Below are 21,899 nucleotides of genomic sequence, written 5' to 3'. Positions count from 1 at the left end.
TTTTCAGAATAGCATCCAATTTTTTCCCAGACATCCTCTACGAACTATGCCTATTGGGTAATTCTGTGGAGAAACTAGAATCCTGTGAGGATGGGCCAAAAGAAATGATTCACACATTATACATAGAAACCGTTCGTGATTATCATCACCTTCCATTGTGCTTCCTTCAGCATATTACACATTTTGTTCAACTCATTTTTGACACAGTTCTTTCATTTCTTATTTGTCATCTATATTCTTGATCTCTAACTAATTTTGGAATATTAAAAAAAAAACAGTACTTTAGAAATCACTTTTCTTGAGAAGGAAATTCTTAGCATCTAATATTATACAGTATATTTTCTTAATCATTGTTATTTAGACCCATGCCTATCCAGTTATGACAAGTAAACATAATATATTAATAATATATAACACATCTGATCATTGGAAAGATGAAGTTCAAAGCCTGGTTCACTATCTTTATTTTTTTTTTAAATGTTTTAATTCCATAAAAATGGCAAATTTAAGATCTGAACATACTTTTAAGTAAAATGATTGCTTCTATTATCATTAGACAGAATTGTACAAGAAAAGGTGCATCATATTTTTGTATTTGTAGAGGCCAGATAGTTGGACAGAAGGAAGAAAATAAAAATAGTCATTTTCCTCTCTAATTTGAAGACATCTATTTTAATTGTGTAGAATTTTAACTTCCTTTGATTAAAAAAATAACATTTAAAAAGAGCACAAGTCTTAAAAGGTAAATTTGGCTCATCAGATGGAGGTTTTCTTGATCTTTCTTAACATGCTAGGCAAGCTATCTAACCCTATAACTTTGGAGCCACAGTGCTTAAAAAAGCAGCAGGTTAGAACCTCAGAAAATACTGACAAGGTGTTCTTAGACAAGCTGGCCTACCATGCAGTAACTGCAAGTGCTTTCTTTTCAGTTCCAATTAAAAAACTGACATGTGAAGCCAGTTTTACCAAGTGAAAACAATTAAAGTAGAATAAGGAGGCAATATGTCCCTCTTTGTTGCCTTATAAAAATTATATGCCCATTTATTACTTTGAACTCAAATTCCATATTGTTCATTAGCAAAAGTCTGCAAAGATCCTATTAATTTATTATCATCTAATTTCAAGTAATGTAATAAGAACCATTTAATTCAGGCATTTGGAGACATTTGAATAAAAACCCACACAATTCTAATAAATTTGACATAAGGAGAATTATGCAGACTAGCCAAATTTAAATTGTGTTTGATATATATAATTTTTGTCTTGTTTTGGAGAGACTATTCTCCATTGCTTCTTTCCAGCCCTGCTCCCAGACACGAATGATTGTTAACATTTTCATGTGAATTAGTTTGTACTGTTCCTCAGGAAAGACTTTAGGTTTCAGGAGAATCATAGATCTATCCACAGGCATAATGCTTTAGTTTGACACATTGATGGAGCAGTGTATAGGGAAGGGAAAAAAAATTTCCTCTACCTTTCTTTGGTTCTTCAGGTGGGATTCTGTAAGTTAGACTAGCCAAAGACAGATTAACAAGAGAAAAACAGAAGTTTATTAATATTTGCCTCACACATGTATGCATGGAAGCACACAACGATGATTAACCGAAAGTGGTGTTTAAACTTAGGTTTATATACCATCATATGCTGAAACAAAAGAAGAGGTGTCAGGGTCAGGTAGACAAGTTATGGATAAGTGACCAGGAAAAGTATAGTAAACAAAGATTGTTTAACAAGGTTTGTTGTGCAGGTTTAAGTCTTGACTTTACCATTGATAAGAATTGTTAAAGTCCTCTGCTTCCTAAGATGGAACTTCCACATTTCCATTTTTTTCCCCCCAAATTTCCACTTTAAATAGAAATTTTCTTTACAGAAGGAAAACAAAGGCCCTGTTTTTAGAGCTTTTTCTGGGTCTGCTTGTTCTCAGTGGCCTTTAGCTCAAAATAATTCATAGGCCAAAGAGACATATTTTGGGTTGGCAGATTCTGGTACCCTTCAAGAGTTAGGGTGACTATTTTTACATTCCAGCTCCACCATTGTGTTTTGGGCAAGGTAGTTAACTTCTCTGAATCTTAGACTGAGTAAAACTACTTCCTGGAATTGTTCAGAAAATCAAGTGAGATAACGGATGTGACTAAGCACACTGTAGCACATACGGATGCTAACTGCTCTTATTATTATTATTATTATTGTTATTACTGTTACTACTACTATAATATCGCTAATGGTATTGTGATTTGGACAGAGCTGGGAACTTTCTTTGTTCCTCTAATAATCATTCCAATTAAGTGAGTGTTTATGGTCCATGTTTTTAAGACCAATGTCTTAAAGGACTTTTAAGAATTCCCTTACCTTACAATAAATTTGGGACTGGGGAAAGAATTTCTCATCCTTATTTTTCCCTTTTAATTTAATTCTCATTTTTATGTTCATTTTGAACTAAGAGATTTCTTTAATGTCTATTTTTTTTCACTCTCTCATCATGCTCCAGGGACAACATTGCTCTAATGGTAATAACTTCTACAGGAGTGATTCTAAGATGTTTTGATGATTCTTATCTCTGATTCTCCTTTGTTTGTTGTTTTCATATTCAGATTTCTTTCCCCTGTTATGCTAATGTGGCAGCATTATGAGCCCCCATGAGAGTTAGTGCCTGGGTGATTTGGGACCTGCTGAGAAGAAAGGTTTTCTTTCATTTTTTAAGAAATTGAGCTCACACCGAATGATGTATTGTCAAGAAATATTAGTTTAATATTTTTGTCTTTGAAAATTATTTCACTTTTTCTAAACTCACTAGATAGTATCAGCTATGACTTTATAACTTAATTGTTTCAAGAGTATCATAAGAGTAATAAATTTTTCTTTTGACAGTGATTGCTTTAACTCAGATTAGTTTTTCTCACTCTATTTTTGTTTTCCAAAATCTCAAAAATAAAATTTATTTCTTATACAATACAGAAAAACATTCTTTTTTTTATAAGAACAGTGCTTTTGCGTTATTTTATGTATGCAAATTATGTATCCTTTTTCTAAAAGTATGTGACAAATTCAGCCTCATAAGATTTATAAGCCCAACTCCTCCAATGAGCAGCTCTCACGTTCAAATGATTTCAGCAAAGAATGTTATATTTGGGATTGTGGAAAAAGGAAAAAATTCCCCCTTCCCTCCTCTGGTTCTTTTTGCTCGTTGAAAAATCAAATCAACATAAGACAGATAGACAAGAAAAAGTCAAATTTAATTTAATGCACATGGGAATTTCATACATACATGAGAGAGTCAGAGACCGCGGCATACTTAAGAGGTTCCAAGACAAAAAGGGAAAATTAGGTATATATGACATTCTGAACTAAGGATAGGTAGGGCACCTTGGGGCTTCAGAGGATTATTGCAGGAGGATAAGAAGAGCAGATGTTCACTAATTAGAAGTTTGCCCTGCCATACAGATAAGTCAAAAAGGTTATCTCTGATAATCTCTTGTTATGGGCAAGGTCCCTAATTCAAATTTGTCTAGGCAGTTAAGGGCAGGGACAGAAATTTCTCTTGAGCCCTCAGGGTCTTGGTTGCCTTTGGCTCAAAATAATCCATTTACCACAGAGGCTCAACTTGGGGTGACTTGTTCTGAACCCCTGTAGTATATTTGATAAAAAGTAAATAGAGAATTTTTAAGTGCTCCCCAACTGTACTTCTTATTTTTCCCAAATGTACATTTAAAGATATAATTGATATTATTAGGCAAAAAAGGACAGAATTGATATGACAGATCACTGGATTATTTTACAAAATAGCCTCATGTCTCACATACAGGGGTATGCTGTGTGTTCCAGTTTGCCTGGAAATTTTTTATTATTCAAAATTGAACTCCATTTGAGGTGAAATCTTCTGTTGCTCACGTAACAGTAAATTTCTTTTTCTCCTCTTCTTCCTTGGTAATCGATATTCACTTCCATTTCCATATTTATTGAAAATCGATTAAGGAAAAGGATGCTGCAGTCTGACAGACTTAGGTTCTAAATCTAGTTATTTCACTTACTGCTCTTCATTGTGGACATAGTATTTTAAATCTCCAAATGTTAGTTTTCTTCTTCCATAAGATGGCAATGTGTCAGTAGGATGCCTTAGGTTATGCTGGGTAGCCGATGATACCAAAATTCTCAATGGCTTATGACACGAAAAAAAATTATTTCTTGCTCGTGCTACATATTTCTTATGGGTTGGCTGAAGTTCTGTTCAAGATGTTTCCACTTCAGAATTTAGACTGTGGAAGAGAGGGGAAAAAGAGAGACATAGAGAACCACTGGCTTTAAACTTTCTTCTCAGAAACAGAGCCTATCATTTCTGCCCACATTTCATTGTTGCAAGTCACACAGCTACTCCTCAGTATAACTAGGCAGAGATAATAACATTCTCACAGAAATATTTGGCAAACACTGATACCTTTTACCACAGAAATAATAGAAATACCTACGTCATCAAGCGAGGGGTCAGCTGAGACACATAAACTGCTCAGCGGAGTGACCAACACAAGTAAGTGCTCCATCATCAAAGGAGGCAGTTGTGTTTACATATTTATAAAATGCAGAAGAAGTTATTATCTTCTTTCCATCTCCAATCCCAAAAACAAAGTGTGATGTTTAATAAATACTTGTTTAGCTGCATTGTTTTGCATACCAAGCAACTCTAAGTAGGGCGATTCTATCACTGGAACAATCTTTCTACTATGTAGTGCCTAACAAGTGAAACAAAAGTTAACCAAAGTTAGCCTCACTGTGGAGAATCAGATCATAAATAAATGAGTTAAATATTTTAAAATAAATCTTTGACATCTGCATCTCCATTGGATTTTTTAATTATTTATATCACATTTAAGGGTAGCCAATAAAATTGTCTGAGCTGACCACTCAGTCTAACTGGGCTGCACTCTCCCCATTAAGTTGATCAAGTATTGGTTTGTTCTTTTAGTGTTTAGTAGACTCAGTCTTTCTTTGTTAATGGAAAAAAGACAACTATATGTATATTATACTTTTTTTAAACATATACAGGTTCACATTATATATATTCAAATCACAACAGATTTGACCATTTTCCTCTTTGTTATTTTAAAATTAATACAGTCAAATTGATTTTGTGTGTGTGCGTTCAATTTCATGAATTCTAATATATGTATAGATTCGTGTAACCATCTCCACAATCAAGATACAAGAACTCTTTTGATTTCTTGGCCTTGGCAGAGCAGAATCGTAATTTAAAAATAGAACAAAACACCGATAATATCAGTTGGAAAGAAATGTGTGTATAATTACAACTCTTAGCATTTTGACATTTGTATTAATGTGTATTTTTATCTCTGTAGTATAAAGTCTGATTATTGACTCTGACACTAAGGTGAAGTGGTAATGGTAAAGGAACACTGGAGTCCTTTTAACATTTCTATGAAAGCTAATAGAGCAGACTTTTTGTCTCAACTTATTTTAACACAAATACTGAAAGTGTTAACTCTTTGCAGTTTAGAAGTAAATTTCCTGTTAACATTTAAGTTATAATTCAAATGTAAATTAGAATCTGTTCACAATATCTAATCCTTTTCATTTTGGACATAAGGATTGGAAATATTCTCTTCTCATGCTCCCTTATTCACTTTCTGATGCTATTAATGATAATTTATTTTTAAATTGCTGAGAATAAATTTAGGTGCTGACAATTCACTTAGTGGCTGTTACAGTGTCATTAGTGAAGTAATGGATAAAATCTGACTCTGGTCTTATTTTTATCTTGACTTATATGACTTTGGGAGTGTTGAAGGAGACCCCGGACACAGGATCACCTAGAATAAGGTATTGCTGGATCGACCATTAGCTAGAAGTCTTTGTAGGACTTTCTCCAAAATAACCATGTTGATACGTTGATTGGGTCATTCAGTCATTCTTTCATTCAACTATAATTTAAGTATTTAAGGGCCAGGTATTGATCAAAGAAATGGGAGATACAGATAAACAAGTATACCCTTGGGGTATGAATGTGTATGATAAAATTGCAGGACAGGGAAATAAGCACTAATAGAAGTCTGTACAGTGTGCTCTGGCATTGAGAGTAGAATACCAACAGCCTGGGAAAGAGATATTTAAAATAACATTATATTGCTAAAACAGGGATGAACTTTGAAAACATGTTAAGTGATATAACCCAGACACAAAAGGATTAATATAGTACAATTTCACTTATAGGAGGTACGTAGAATAATCACATTCATAGAGACAGAAAGTAGTGATTACCAAGGGCCATGAGGGAAGGGAGACATAGGAAGTTATTGTTTAATGCTTAGAGAGTTTCAGTTTGGGATGATGAAAAAGTTCTGAAGATGATTGGTGATTGTCAGAGCCAAGCTGATCGAGAAGGGAAGGTTTTGCTGGTGAGACGCCAGTTGAAAGATCGCACAAGGAGCCGACATGAGAACGAAAGGGCAGGAACAAACTTTTTTGTGGGGAGTGTGCTTCCACGTTGAGGGACTGTGTGGGCTCATATATGCCAGCGAACAATAGTGGCATTCTGCCACACATGCGTGATACAACAAGCTGAATCATTCTTACATTAGCTAGGTGCAGGCTCCTTACTAGGTTAATGTAATATACTAAATCTGGGATCCTGTCCCTGGCTGCAAGTGTGGATTACAGTCAGACCTGGGACCAGCCAGGCCTGGGGCCCACAGTGATGTTGATTGCACAGTATTCTGAATGTGCTTAATGTCACTGAATTATACATGTCAAAATGGGAAATTTTGTTATATGTATTTTACACCAATAAAACAAAAAAATAATACAAATCAAAATTTTGTTTATCCTTTATAACCCCACCTCCATTCTCTGTTAAAAAACAAACAGATTTTAAAGGATTTTTCAATAACCTCCCCCCATCTTTTGTGTCTATTATAACTTTTTTCTAATAAGATCTTATGTAAGAACTAATCTATCAAATGTATGCCTTTATATTGTTAAAGTTTGTACATATGGGTGAAACTTTTTTTATTGCTTTAATCAAGATAATATTCAGAACATTTGGAATACTTTTGCATGAAATGACATTTAATAAATTCTAAATTTCTGTTCTATTTAATTGAAAAAAATGCCTATACACTTCAACATGAACGACCCTTGAAAACAATGCAAGTAAAAGAAAGCAGTTATAAAAGACCACATATTGTATGATTCTATTTATGTGAAATATCCAGAATAAGCCATTTATAGAGCTAGAAAGTAGAATCGTGGTTGTTTAGGGCTGGGGGATGGGGAATAGAATTTTGGATTGTGGGACAAACGGGAAGAGACTGCTAATGGGTACAAGGTTCATTTTAGGGAGAATGAAAATATTCTAAAATTAGATTGTGGTGATAGTTGTCCCATCCCGCGAATATTTAATTGCATACTTTTTATGGATGAATTGTATGATATGCTAGTTATATCTCAAACTACCTTTTAAATACTTAAAGGTGATTGGTGTAGTTTCTCTTTTTGAAATAGTTCTTCATATATCTTAGGTTAGTTGAAAACAACCTAGCAATGTAAAGTGTAGCATTTTAAATATGCATATACTTCCTAACAAAGCTAGAGTCTGAGGGGTCTTTCTGATTGATAACTTTCAATGTGAATGCAAAGACATCTGAATGCAAGTATAAATATATTTTATACACTCTCACACACTGAGTGACTTTGTTAAGCTGGTAGTGTATATATTCAGAGCCAGGTAGAATATGATGATTAATTTGATGGCTGCTGGGCAGTAAAAGTGACACTTAACATTTCTTTTTAAAAGGTACTCAAACACAGGGTTGCTTTTTAAAATTAAGCCTGTTTTCATTCAATTCGTTATTTTTCTTTCCTTTTTATTTTTATTTAAAAAAAAATTTGAGATTATTAACAGTTTGTAACAGGAGAGCTCCATGTAAAAGCACCATCTAGAAATATTACACACACACACACCTTCTTTGTGTGTACACATGCCCACTTGCATACTTGCCTGTCTACTCAGACTCACCCAGCTCAGAGCTCAGGTTTGCTCATTGGCTGCCATTCTTCCATTAGCCACATTTCAACTGAGTGCTCTTTTTTTTTCTGGTTAACCTACACCCTGCTCATTTATACATTACTTCCATAAGAAAATACTTTGTGATTTCAGTCTGAAGCTCCAGCAGACTTTTAAAAATATAACGCATGGTGAGATGACCTATAAAGTGTCCGATTTTTACCTATGTTGACATATATTCATGTGTAACTTTTTACTTGCTCCAAAAATGATGGCAGACCAATTACGTATGCTTGTTTAACTTCTCGAATATGTGCTTGGTTACCTGCTTGAGCCAAACTGAACTATTACTAATTGAAAATTTGTCTTCCTGTCAAATAGCAATTATATTTTAAGCCTCTTTCTATGTATATTGATGTGGATCTAAGTCATATCTATAGTTATATGTTTGGGAGTATACTTGGCACAGTCACTGTAGAGTTCCAGAGAGGAATATAACTTCCGCTCTTGGAGAGCTTCTGCCTTGGAGATTCATTATTGTACTGCAAGGGAGAACCAAGAAAATACTTCAGTAATTCCTGGAACAGGTTGCTGAGGAATCATAGAGTTAGAAGTAATCTCTCACTCTAGAGAACCTGTACCCTAAAAACAGAGAAGAATTTTGAAGGGTGAAGAAATGAAAGGTTATCCTTAACCAGCAGTGCTGAGTGAGAAGAGGGATAGAAAGAAAAAATATATATAAATACACACACATGTACACATATATTTGTCCCTTTGGGGTACATTTGTTGCAGAAATGTTGTGAAATCAGGCCAGCGAGAAACCAAGCACCACTCCGAGAATTGGAGAACTCAGGTTTATTATGCCGGTGGTCCCAGAAGAGCTAGCACTCTGAAGATCTGGGCTCCGATCTTCAGATTCAGGAGCAATTTTGATTTATATCCGCGCTGTTACAGTTGGCATGGGCTCTTTGGTTGATTTGTCCTCAGATGGTTGTAGACCACAGGAGTTGCCATGGGTTACATGTGCGCATGGGAGTTGCTATGGGCTACGGGCAGTTAAGGAGCATGAGATTTTCGAACAGAAATTTAGGTAATTAGTCTGTTATCTAGACAGAACAATCATAGGGGAGGGTGAGTCTTCAGTTGATGTCTCATCTCTCTGCCCTTCGGCCTATGCAGTAGGCATGTCCACAGAAGCAGGACAAAGAGCTGATTACAGGATTAGCCATTTGAATGGAAAATTCCTCTTCACATTAATTTATGTTGTCATAATTCTTTTGGTAGGAGAAATACAGACTTTAATGAAGGGGCATGTTTATTTTTATTTTTGTGTTGTGTTCTGGTGCCTACCATTACAGAGTTGCAAAGCCTGTAGTATGAGGCTGAGGTAATTACTAGTGGGAAGTCTTATTTTGAGAGCCAAAGGGAAAAACCACCAGATTTATCTTTTTTGTTTGCTATTAACATTTTAATTTGTAAATTGTCATACTTTAACAGGGCAAGCTTCATCTAGTGCAGTATCCTGTTTATAGTAGTGGGCCACCCTGAGTGTTTTCAACGGAAACTGCACTACAGCTTCTGGCCCTGGGTCTTGTTTGCTGGGAATGCCTTTCACATTTATTCTATACACATCAGTGAAAATTCTCTCTCCTTCACTTACTACTTAAGGAAACTAGCTTATTTAAAAGCTAATCTATTTATTGATGGGTTCCCATTAATCTATATGAAAATGTGTTACCGTGAACTTTAAATAATTTTTTTTACCGCTACTGCATCCTTTGCACTTCTTCATCTCCGAGGAAGATTAGCTCATTTACGTATTGAGTACTTACATATAAGCACATACTGAATTATCTTATTTTCACAATAGTCCAGTAACACTATGAGGTGGGAATTCCCATTGTCTTCATATAACAGATGACAAAACCGAGACACAGAGATAAGAGAATGAAATTTTATTTCACAAATTATGTTATTTGTTAAGGTCATCTTTATCCACAATAGACATGTTGAAAGTTAACTAAAGCTCAGAGTCCTGCCTCTTTAAAAAACAAAGGATTTTTTTGTACAACAATTTTTTTTTGCACTGTTTGAGAATTTTGATTTTAAGGTGTGAAAAACCTGAAAGGCAGAGAGTCATAGCAGGCCAGTGTATTTACTGTAGGGGCCTTCACGATTAGTGCTGCCCTGTCTCACAAAGCCTTAGTCACAGTAGGTGGTGAGTGAGGATATAAAGAGCCTACTGACAGAATACCCAGCCAAGAAATGTTAACAGTTCCGTGAAGGGGATTTTCAGATAATGTGTTAATCAGTTATTCTTTTGCTAAATAAGAAATTCTTCAATTCCAGTTATGGTAGAGAAGGTAGTTACAGGATATCCATGAGTAATATTGTTTGGTTATTTGAATTCCTTAGTCAAAAGGATTTTTTTAAAACAACTAAGCTGCTAGTAAGAAGGTGACTGATTGGAGTTAATTGCTTTTTTCTTCCACTTTAGTAATAATGCTAATTTTTACAGTCAGTGGAAAGAAAATAAAGAAACAAAGGGCATGGTGAATACATATGCATGACTTGTCCCTGAATAACTAAGAGGGGACTATATGGAATTAGCTGGCTCTTCGATTCCATAAGGCCCCTCAAAATATTGTTCTAAGAATGAAATGAGATAACAGATATGACAGTACAGTATTTTGAAAACTAAAAATCACTGGGCACATTATTAAAAAGCAGCTTCTTGACACTTGTTTCTCTGTGGGATTCTTTACACTCTTTCTTCTCCTCTTGTCCCCTCCCTCTTTTTCCTCCTCCCTTGTAACCTTGGAGGAATTTTAAAACTATCTCTGAGTTTCTTAATTTGTTTCACTTAAATTTGCTCTTCTTAACTTTGCAAGATACATTCTTCTTCCTGTTCCTCCCTTACTCCCCTTCTTTGGAACTCTGCATCTTAAAGGTAGATATCAGTAGTGACTAGTGGTGAGCTTCACTGTCTGAAGCTCTTTTGCATACTCAAAACAATATGTGTTCATTAACTAGCTGGGGAAAAAAAAACAATTGAGTTATAGATTACTTTTTCTCCTTCAGTATTTTTTTTTTTTTTAAGTGTTGACTTACCCTAAATTTAGAAACTCTGTTCAAGGATGCAGGATTATATTGCCTCAACTGTTTGCCTGAAATATTACTGATTGTCCTAATGTAACAGACAGAATATAACACTGCTTTGAGGTGAGGGGAGGAATGGTGTTGATTTTGAAGTACTCAAAAATCTTTTTAGTCTTTAGGCATTACATAAGTTTATCTCTGTTTTATCACCTGAGATGATGTTGAACATGAGGAAATAATTCTTATGTGGAATCCTCCAAAAGTGATATTAAATTTCCAAATGTCATCATAGAGTACTGCCCAGCTGACATTCACTTTAAGAGCCCAGATGATTGGTCTGTTTCAGCTATGTTTACTTGCTTCCACTCAGGAGTGCTGATCTGAGGGAAACCATTACTTGATTTGTTAAAGTGTTTAATCTTTTCTCCTTCCATTTTTTTTTTTTTAAAGGAAATGGCTAAAATCCTTAATCATCCCAGAGTCTACGCTTTTCTGCACATACCAGTCCAATCTGCCTCTGATACTGTACTCATGGAAATGAAAAGAGAATACTGTGTGGCTGACTTCAAAAGAGTAGCGGATTTTCTGAAAGAGAAGTAAGTCTGTCAGCACTTAAGAAAATAACCATTTCTTTTTTCTTTCAAAAGCATTTGGTAAAAATGCACTTATTGTAGCCACAATTAAAGGTACCAGAGAAAAGGCGAGACTTTTGAAGCTTTCAAAGCCTTTAAGTTTCTTTAGGCACCTTGATGTGGTTTTTTCTTTCTCTTCAGTTTATACCCACCTTCCATCTGTACATGACACACCATTAATTTGTGTAGGATCGCCAGTCTAAGGTGATATGCATTGTGATCATTTTTATACCTGACCTAGTAGATGAAAACTGTTTTAAGCTTTGCCCTGCTTAAATCTCCTTTAATGTGGCTTTTGAATTTGCTAGCTAGTTTTGACTTGGAAGTAGGCCAAATTATGTTACTACAAAATATATAATTTTCTACTAAGTAGCATTTCTTGAAGAGTATCTCGGACATCTCAGCTTTTACACACTATTCCTGTAGTTTACTTGAGGAATCATGATTTATCAGGAGGTTTGGGGATTTTATTTTTTAAGGGTCAAATTGTTATGACCAAAATTAAGGCATTTTACACAATCTCAGACATGAATGATAATTTTGTTTCCATGCAGCCCATAATTATATTCTTCAGAATCCTTCTTCCCATCATCACCAAACACTGAATGTCTTCTCTGATTATACAAGGCAGGAAATAGTACTGCTGGCCAAGATCATACAGAACTTTCTCAAGTCCAGGGCAGTGTTCTCCCTTTGGGGATATGTCATTTATCTTGGCATATTTGTGGCATGGGTCTTCTTACTTTCCATAATTTTTTTCCATAGTTTTTTCTTTTGTTGTTTTTCTTAATCAAGACACAACTTTCTATTTGCATCTTCTTGTTTATAATTATGTATCTTCGTACCATGTCAGAGTATTGCATGGTTATATGATGGCCTTATACAAATTGTAAGCAATTATTTTTTCCACCGTCAATTAGTTATTTGTCCTGACTATATACAAATCTTTTAAAATCTTTTTCTTCTTCTGTTTACTTTCTCCTTTCTTACAAATCTTTCCTTTCTGTGTCTTTCTAATTTTTTCTTTTTCTTTTTTTTTTTTTTTTTTACCTTTAGGCATTTCCTCATTATCTTAACCACCAGATATAAAAAATACTTAGTACGCATTCAAACAAATACAGCTAATTGTTTGAATATTCAAATTAGTGAATAGAAGATATATTTATTCTAGGATTTCATAATTACAATCATTAAGTATATACAGCCTTCAAAGTAGAAAACAGAATAATGATGGATCTCTGCCATCTCTAATACTTTCTGATTTTAAACAGAACTGAGGTCAAGACTAAAGAATAAAGATTTTTATCATAGATGTTCGTTGTTGGCCTGTATTCCTCCTTTGCATTTATTCTAGCTTATTGTAGCTAAACTTGTCTCATGTCAGAGAATCTTTTTACACACACTGGCACTAGTGAATAGAATGTTTTCAAAATTGAAAATAAATTGTTGCAGCTGTGAAATTTCTTGCCTGTTCCTTACTAAAGCAGTAGCAAATAATGCACACAGTTCATACCTGTTGCACAAGATTTAGCCAAGTATAGACATGCATCCTGTTGTGCAGAATAGCCTAGAACACTTTCCAAATAGTTTGTTGCATTAATATGATTCAATGAGGTTAAGGAATCAACATCTCTCTTTTACCTCCATTTGAGTGAGTGCTGACTCAGTTGTTTGGGGAATTACTGTGGCTACTTTACTGGGTAACAATTTCACCACAAGTTCTAGCCTTTTATGTTGCTCCAAAGATGGACCTGTTAAATCTGTTGCATCTTGAGCAACTTCAGCACCATTCGTGAGCTATATGGAGGTCAAAAGATGATCACGTCAAGCACAGTATTAGAAAATAGTCTCTTGCCTTTATTCATGGGCTGATTTCTTTAGATTTTGAGTTACTTTGAAGCATCCATGTAACTTTTCTAGAACTATTCCAACTGGCTAGAAGACCCCAGAACCAAGTAGTCTACCCAGGGATCTCCAGTATTTCCAATAATGGTAATTTCAAAGATCCCTGGAAAGGATATTGAAAATGCCTAGAGGAGACATCCATTCATCTACAGTTTTAGTTTCAAGTGCTGTAAATTACTGGAATTATAGCATATGAGTCTAGCCATTTAACACCTTCCGGAGGTTTTGTTTTTTTATTTACTCTGTATTACATATATTCAGTGAGGGCCAAAACAACCATGGTATACAATTTCAAACAGATTATTTCTTTATAATTTATAAGATGTATTGAAAAACTGCATTAGGCCGTCAATAATGTATACATGATATATACAGCTGATGATCAAGAAAAATACAAGTACCCTTCAGAAAAAGAAGAAATTATATTATCACTACTAATATGGTAATTCTTGCATAGTTTTAGACAGTTCATCAACCATAAAATTGTATATCTCACTCAGTCCATCCTGTTCCTTGTAGTATAGCCTCACTCTTGGCAGGACACTATAATCCATCTTTATTCCTTAGTGAAAAAGTTTTCCTGTCCTCTCAGGGAAGCACGTCCATCCAAGGAATAATTTTCAATTATAATGGACATTTAGAAATAAATATTTTAAGCAGATTTCTACTCTGATATTCTGCTTATTTTTTTTTTCCTATAAAAACTAGCATAGCTTTATGCCAAATAGATAAATGCTTATTGTAAACACCAAAGTTTCAAAGATTCTTAGAACCACTAGTCTAGATAACCGATCCAGCACAAAGTTATTTGGTTGAATATTTATAAAAATGTATACAATGTTGTCATTCTTAGAAAGAGGGTCTACTATTTTACACCTAACACTCTATCATAAAATGGCCCTTACTTAAAATGGTGTGTTCAGTGCTCACCTCTCCTGAGTTTTATCTCCTACATAAATATGCCCCTTTTCATTTGAATCTTATTTCCTCTGGAGCCTTTTTTGCAATGAACTTTTAACAAATAAGAGTCTTATTTATTTATTTATTTTTCCCAGCCGTGTGAGGCTTCTCAGATATTCATGTTATGAATTAGGGACAAGATATTTCTGTCCCCTCAAAAAATCTTATCTTTAAAACAAACTACAGCCCTTCAGACTGAAATCCAAATGATGGGAGTTTACCTAAAGCTGTAGGCTTTTAAACTTCTAATTCAGTAGTATTCGTGGTGCCATGCTTCTCAGACAGTGGAGGTGAAATCCTTTTAATTAATTTTCTTTATAGTTGAAATTGGCCCAAGTTTAAACTGGGAGCAATATAAGTTTACATATGAGCCAACTTGAAGCTGATTCATTATTCTCTTCATTTGTTTGAAAGTTGGCAACTGTTATCATAACAGCAGCTGGATTGAAGATAACCTAGTAGTGTTGGCACATGTTGAGCCATATGGGAATTTATTAAATCATGCAATCTTTGCAAAGAAAAGTGTCTAAGTTACTTAATATACTAATTTAAAACAGCAGGTTATGAGCAGACAATCATATGACATATTATTCTATTCAGATTCATTAATCCAGTTAGAAAATTAACTAAGAAATTTGATGTTTTTATTTAAATAGATAAGATGATTTCTGGAACTATATAATGGGATTTGTAAGGATATGGAAGAATACTACATAAAGCAAGAACTGCAATTCTAATTTTAGAAAGATTCGTGTTTTTATAATTTTTAATAAATACTTCATAAATTTTATTACTTTTATTAATTGTCACTTAACTGCCTTTTGTTATCTTCTTAGCATATTACTAGAATAAAAAAAAGAGTATAAAACTCGAATCATTTATCCTTATTTTCTTGTGTAATTTTGAACAAGTTACTTCCCAATGAGAGGATTTTTCACTTCGATATGTTGAGATGATATTAGGGTTCTCAGGACCTTGCATCTTTGGACATAGCCTTTAATTGGGTCCTACTTATTTGAGCAGCATTGTATTTACACAATCACTCCCCCAAATAAGTCATATATTCACTTATATTTACAAAATGACCACATGCAGAGTTCTTCTTTCAAATATATGTTCTAATGCTAAGTAAAAATATCTGAGTCCTCAAATTCACACATAAATGTGGGAAAGAAATATGTAAGAATGTCCTGTCGATAGTTACATTTTAATAAATGAAACAGTTTGTATATTAAAAGACCTAACAGTCTACACAAATGATTTTGTTGGAAGTCCAGTGGCATTTTGTTTTATGTTAAATAGACTTTAAACTTAGAGGTCAAGATCTGTCTCCCTCACTCAGTAAATATACTTTGAATTAATGACCATTTACATTTTACCTGAAAGCAACATAGATCTAAAATAAATTACAATTTACTATAGCATCTTTATGTTGACTTTTAATTCCATGCTGTTATCCATCTCAAGATTTACTGTTATCATTTGTTAATATACAATATACTATGGACTTCTGGATTACTTTGTCTTGTGTCCTATAGAATATTAACCCTTTTAGTATTGTAATATCTATTCACATACCCCCGAGTTTACTATACCCAGAGATTTCCTAGTGAAATGCTAGAACCAATAACTGATGAGCACTCGGGGTAAAAGGGAATTTTTAGTGGGGAGAACAAACTAGAAGGGAAGTGGCCACCTTGCAGAGAAAGTGCTGTCCCCTAATCTGTCCACTGTATCCTCAGACAGTGAAGGGGCACAAGGGCACGAGCCAGGATCACTTTGGCAGGATGATTTCTGTAAGTGAGTCACAGTTATCTCATGTTGTCCAGCCTATCCTGTGACCTACTTGTCTAGTCTGTCTGCAAAAAATGATGCTAAGTCATTAACATCCTGAGTTCTTTTCCTTCTTTCATTAGTCCCAATCATCCACATGTCCTGGAACACAATCTGATAAAAGACAAGTTATGTTAAATTTGTATATTGTTTTGTTTTTTTTTTCTATCTAGTTTTATTCCTAGTGTCCTGGAAATACAAGTAGCAATATATGTTGGAAAAGGAGAAAAGAAATTGAAAATAAAAGAATGATTGAGCAAGGATTAGATAATCAAGTTTTCTTCCAGATGCATTCCCAGATGTGTTTCTGTTTACTCAATAACCACCTCCAAAATGATTTAGGCAAAATACTTCCCTCAAAGATGTTTTCTGGCTTTATTTCATTAGTAATATCTTTGTTTAGGTAGTTATTTTGGGCATCTCTAAATTCTTGTTCACTTTTTTTATCTTTCTTATATTTCTTTCTGAGGTAGTAAAGTTCTTTGCTTTCTCCTTCTTTCCCTTGCTACTTCTTTTTCTTTTTTGGGAAAAAAAAAAAAGAATGAACACACATCATTAGAACCATTATCTAGTAGAAAAACATTTACTTACTTGTGTTTCAGCATGGTATTTGAAAGAATTTAACATTGTTTGCTAAATATCATATTATTTTGGGATTACCCTACGTTTGATTTGTTAGTTTGAAGCAATTAAATCTATTGATTTAGCTTTGTATTTTCCTTCTAGCCTGTTTAAGAGAAAAATCTCATCATTTCCAATTTCCTTCTGCCTTCCTTCCTTCCTTTATAATAGAATTGTTTTCTTCCTTTCAGAAACTAAGGAGCTACCTTTCCTTAATCATTTGTGCATTTTCTCTACCTTAGTGTTTTGTCATAAACATGAGAGACAAATCACACATCTATGAAGTCACATACTAATAGTGTTTTTCCTTTTACAAAGCTTTTCATATTCCATAGGGCTCATGTATTATGTCATGATGTTGTCACAAAAACCTAGCCAAGTATGTAAGGATAGATATTTTTAATGTCAGTGTTCAAAATAGTTTAAAAAAAAAAAAAAAACTATTGAAAGACCACAGTGACTTAATGCATACTAGAACAAGATCCTCAGTTTCTGCTGTGTAGCAATCATTCTCCTGATTTTAATAATACATATTAATTAAATGATTCACTTTTATCACTTTTGTGCCCAGCACTCTAATAAATGCAACAATAACAATAATAATACTTAATATGGTAATAGTAATAAAACCAGTAGATAGTATTTTTGAATTTTACTTTTGTGCTGAGCACTGCTGTGAAGGCATTGCACATATTAGTTTATTTAATCTTTAAGTCCCAAGGGTGTTTAATAATTTCCCATGGTCAAGCAGTTAGTGATAGAACCTTGATGAAAACTCAGGCCATGTGATATCCTGAGCCAGTAGTCAACCATTACGCTATACCATTTTTCTAATCTAAGGCATGTTGCTCTAGTGATGGAGACAATAATGTGAACTCAACAGATATTGAAGAGATAAAATTTACACTGTGTTCTTAGAAGGAAGGATGAGGAAGGTATGTATGAGTGTCAAGGATGGCGCCTTGGTGTCTTAGCTCAAGACATAGTAGAAGATGGTGGTAGTTAACCCAGATAAGAGAATGGATTGAAGGAGGAATTTGTGTGGAAAAAATGAGTTTGGTTTTGGACATATTGAATTTGAAATCCCTGTGTAAAATACCCAGGAGAGAGCCTCTAGCCTGTAGAATATGGATCAAGAGCCCAGAAGGGAGCTGAGGGTTGAGGGTTGAGGGGTAAATGCTTGCTTGGAAGTAACCAGCATTTGAGTAGTAAATGAAGCTGTGATGATGAGATCAACCAGAAGAAAGAAAATGGAAGGCTAAGAACAGAATTCTAGGTAACACCAATATTTGAGTGATGGAAAAGGAAAGAGAATCTTGGGACAGAGGCTGAAAAGGAAGGCTCGGGCCAGTGTAGGAGGAGACCCAGGAGGAAATGATACCACAGAAGCCAAGCGATGTTGGCAGTTTTAGGAAAATGAAAATGATAAGGGTCAAATGTCAACTACAGTTGCCTCCTGTGAGCAGACACAAGGCTAAGTGCTCTTGAGTTATATGAAAAAAAGTATTGTTAAATTACTCTCCCCAATATTGTAAGTGGTCAAAAGCTACTAAGAAGTAGTAATGTCTAATGTCAGAGAAAGTCCTTGTGGGTCTTTGTTAGTCAACATGCCCCATTCCCAGTTCTCAGCACAGTGCTAGGTTCGCATTTCCTGCGCCTCTCATATTGCCATGCTGTATCCACAGCACCGAGGGATCCACATATTGCCATACTGTAACCGTGGCATCAAGGAATCCCTACATCGCTATACTATATCCACAGCATTGAGGCATACAGGAGAAAGAGGCAGGGATAATATGTATTTGTTCAATTAATGGCACTTACTCTGGAACCAATAAGACTAAGCCTGAGAGTAGTATTTTTCGGTCTGTTTTAATTAAAGTTCTCTTTCTATAAGCAAGAAAATCTCCCGCTCTTTGAAGAAAAACTGATATATTCCCCTTAGTGGAACATAATACTCTCTCAGAGATTCTGTGTTCTGCGAACCTTGCTGGCTTATAGCTAACAGTAATTATTAAGCAACATGTATTGAGTGTATAATATGTTGAATGTAATGTGCTCAGTACTTTACGTAGATTAACTCAATTTTCACAATAGCACATACTAAAGAGGAAATATTATTACCTCACTTTATAGGTGAGGAAATTAAGGCACATAGAGGTTGAGTGACTTGCCCAGCGTCACTGTGCTAATAACTGGTAGAGTTCAGATCCGAACACCAGCCTGGGCACCTCTAAACTTTATTAATTGCTACTATGACATCTAGCTTTCCAGATAGGATACTTTTTAAAACATCAAGGATGACCATAAATTTCTAATTAAAAGTTGAACTACATTATAAAGTAGATAATTTGAAATTACACATACCTTATCCTAAAAATTTAATATATCTTTCTATAGTCAGTGTCCCCTGCTTGTTGATTTTACCTATCCAGGTGGAGAGTTGCTGGGTAAATGGGTGATAAGAAGGTTTTTTTTTTTTTCCTAATGCAACCACGTGGTGAAAAACTATAAATAGAAATGAGTGGCTTGTCTTTAACTATAAACTTCAGAGTTTCTTCATGAAGTATGTGTATGTATACAGCATTTTATTTTAAATACTGTACTCATGGTTGTTATGCTATTATCCTATAGAATCTGCTGTTTCCAAACTTTTGTAAGACCTCATTTCTGCCTCCTATTTAGCCTTCTTCCCTAGAGCCAAATATATTAAATATTCAGCTTAACTTTCTTAAATATTCAGCTTAACTTCCAGTCTCTTGCCTAACACTGATCCATTTTATCACTTGCTGCTGGCACAAGGAGAGAGTCAGTTATTGGTCATTTTTGTTTCCCTGTATTCATCGTTCTCTGACGGACATTTACCAAGTCCTCATTATTATATCTAGGACCTTGTATTCTTATAGAAAACTATGAAGAAATCAAGGGGGCATGTACAGTGCATGTAATTTTGAATGTTCTACTAGACTATGCAACAATATCTGAAAGATACTTTAACCAAGTCAGCAGCAAACAGAAAAAATCGGGGTAATGTAACCCATAATTGGCTTTAAAGATTAAATCTCAGATTATTAAGATCTGACTAACTTAAATTCTAGAAGTAACACTAAAAAAAAAAAACCACTGTGAATTAACATTAATTTCAAAAGCACCAAGGACTTGCAGTTACTCAACTCGTATTTATTGGCTATGGACTATGTAGGCACTTTTTGGGTATAGAATATTAAAAGATTAGTAAAACTTGGTAACTGTCTTCTAGGGGCTGATATTCTTAAGTCATGATTCGTTTTATATAAATACTTAATAGCTGCAGTGTTTGATAAGTATAGTAAAATCCCAACATTAATTCTGATATTGGGGCAGAGGGGAGCATAAATGTTTATTATAGGCTTTCAATGGGTAAGAAACACTGAATTACAGGTCTTATATGAAAACCAATCTCCTTTCTTTAGACAACTATGCTTTATAAGTTTGATTTTGTCTATGATATAATAAAATCTACTATTACAGGGAAAGGCTTTAACTAGATTACACACATACATTTATGTACATAAAGTATAGTTTTGTTTGTCTACAAGTGACAGAAACTAAGTAATGGCATAAAAAAAGTTAAAAAGTTTATTTTTTGGTCATATAAATGAAGTGTAGAGCTAGGCAGTAGGGCTGTATAAGGCTTCAGTATATCTGGGATGCAGAAATACAGCTTTCATCTCATCGTCTGAGATGGCTTACTTGAGCTCCAGCCATAGATTTGCATTCCAGTATGTAGGAAGGTGAGGGGCTATGAAGTGTATGAATTCCTTCCCTTTAAATACTTTCTGAAAGTCTCTTATGTCACTTTAATTATATCTAATTGGTCAGAACCTAGTCACATGTCTGTACTTAGCTGAAAAAAGCTAAGTAATGTAGTCATTAGTTTGAGTGGCCTTGTGCCCATCGGAAAACAAAGGGTTTTGTTAAAATAAAGAGAGGTGAGATAGTGGGGAACAGTTAGAGGTCTCTGCCACAGTCTCCCTTTTGGCTCCTCTTCTTGCCACATACATAACTTACCCTTTGTCTGAGAGGTAATCCAAGGCCATCTAGTTACCCTGTCCTGTTATTCATCCATGGTCAATGGTTGATGTTCTGACCTTTTCAGGAGGGCTAGACATGGCTTTCTGAGGATCAATGACTGTAGACTGATGGGCAGCCCCAAATTCCCCCATTTAAAAATAAGATAATTATAATTTTTAAAACTCCCATTTGAAAATGGGAGAATGGGAAACACATGTCAGATACTATTTGATAGGAATTGTCAAATCCTGCTTGGTAGGAGTCATGAAGACTTTCTGCCCTAGCACTGAGGATGTTCTTATCCCATCTGTTGGGTGCTTGATTGTCCTCTGTGTGAGAAACTCCCTAGTTCATTGTCCTCCATTTCTCCTGCCTTCTATGGCCCTATCACAGGTAAGCATTCGGGGGCACGCTCTTCTGAATTGGTTCTAAAACTTTCATGCTCGCTTTTTTCTGGTGCTGATTTGAGGCCTAGAACTTGCTTTAAGAGTTGTACAGTCGCAGGACTATGCAGACAGTCCTGGGATATCTTTGGCAACCCAATTCCCTTAAAAACTTAGTATGCTTTCACTCTATTTGTTTCTTGTCCATTCCGTGTAGAAGTGTAGTCAAAATCATGTCTGGACGGTTTTGTCCATGAAGACTCTTTCTTTTATTGATTGGCCACTGTCTTCTGTTCTAACTCACCACCACCACCTCTGAATTTACTGATGACCTTCTTGAAGCCATCTGAAATACTCTTAATCTCATCACTGCCAAAAAACTGGACTGATGGATGATGGG

The 21,899-nt window shown here is 34.8% G+C and overlaps 1 protein-coding gene across 9 annotated transcripts in view; it reads left to right on the top strand.

Annotated features, from left to right (window-relative positions):
- The window catches only part of CDKAL1 (CDK5 regulatory subunit associated protein 1 like 1), a 459,847-nt gene that overhangs the window by 362,279 nt on the left and 75,669 nt on the right, over window positions 1-21,899 (top strand). For all 9 annotated transcript variants that reach the window (XM_011362830.2, XM_011362832.2, XM_023532244.1 and 6 more), the window contains one exon: window positions 11,563-11,708. In XM_011362830.2, the coding sequence (XP_011361132.1) occupies window positions 11,563-11,708 (146 nt within the window). The remainder of the gene's footprint in view (window positions 1-11,562; window positions 11,709-21,899) is intronic.

The sequence above is a fragment of the Pteropus vampyrus genome, unplaced genomic scaffold (genome assembly GCF_000151845.1).
Source record: "Pteropus vampyrus isolate Shadow unplaced genomic scaffold, Pvam_2.0 Scaffold80, whole genome shotgun sequence".
In the NCBI taxonomy this organism is placed as follows: domain Eukaryota; kingdom Metazoa; phylum Chordata; class Mammalia; order Chiroptera; family Pteropodidae; genus Pteropus; species Pteropus vampyrus.
This window is presented reverse-complemented; position numbering and strand designations above follow the sequence as displayed.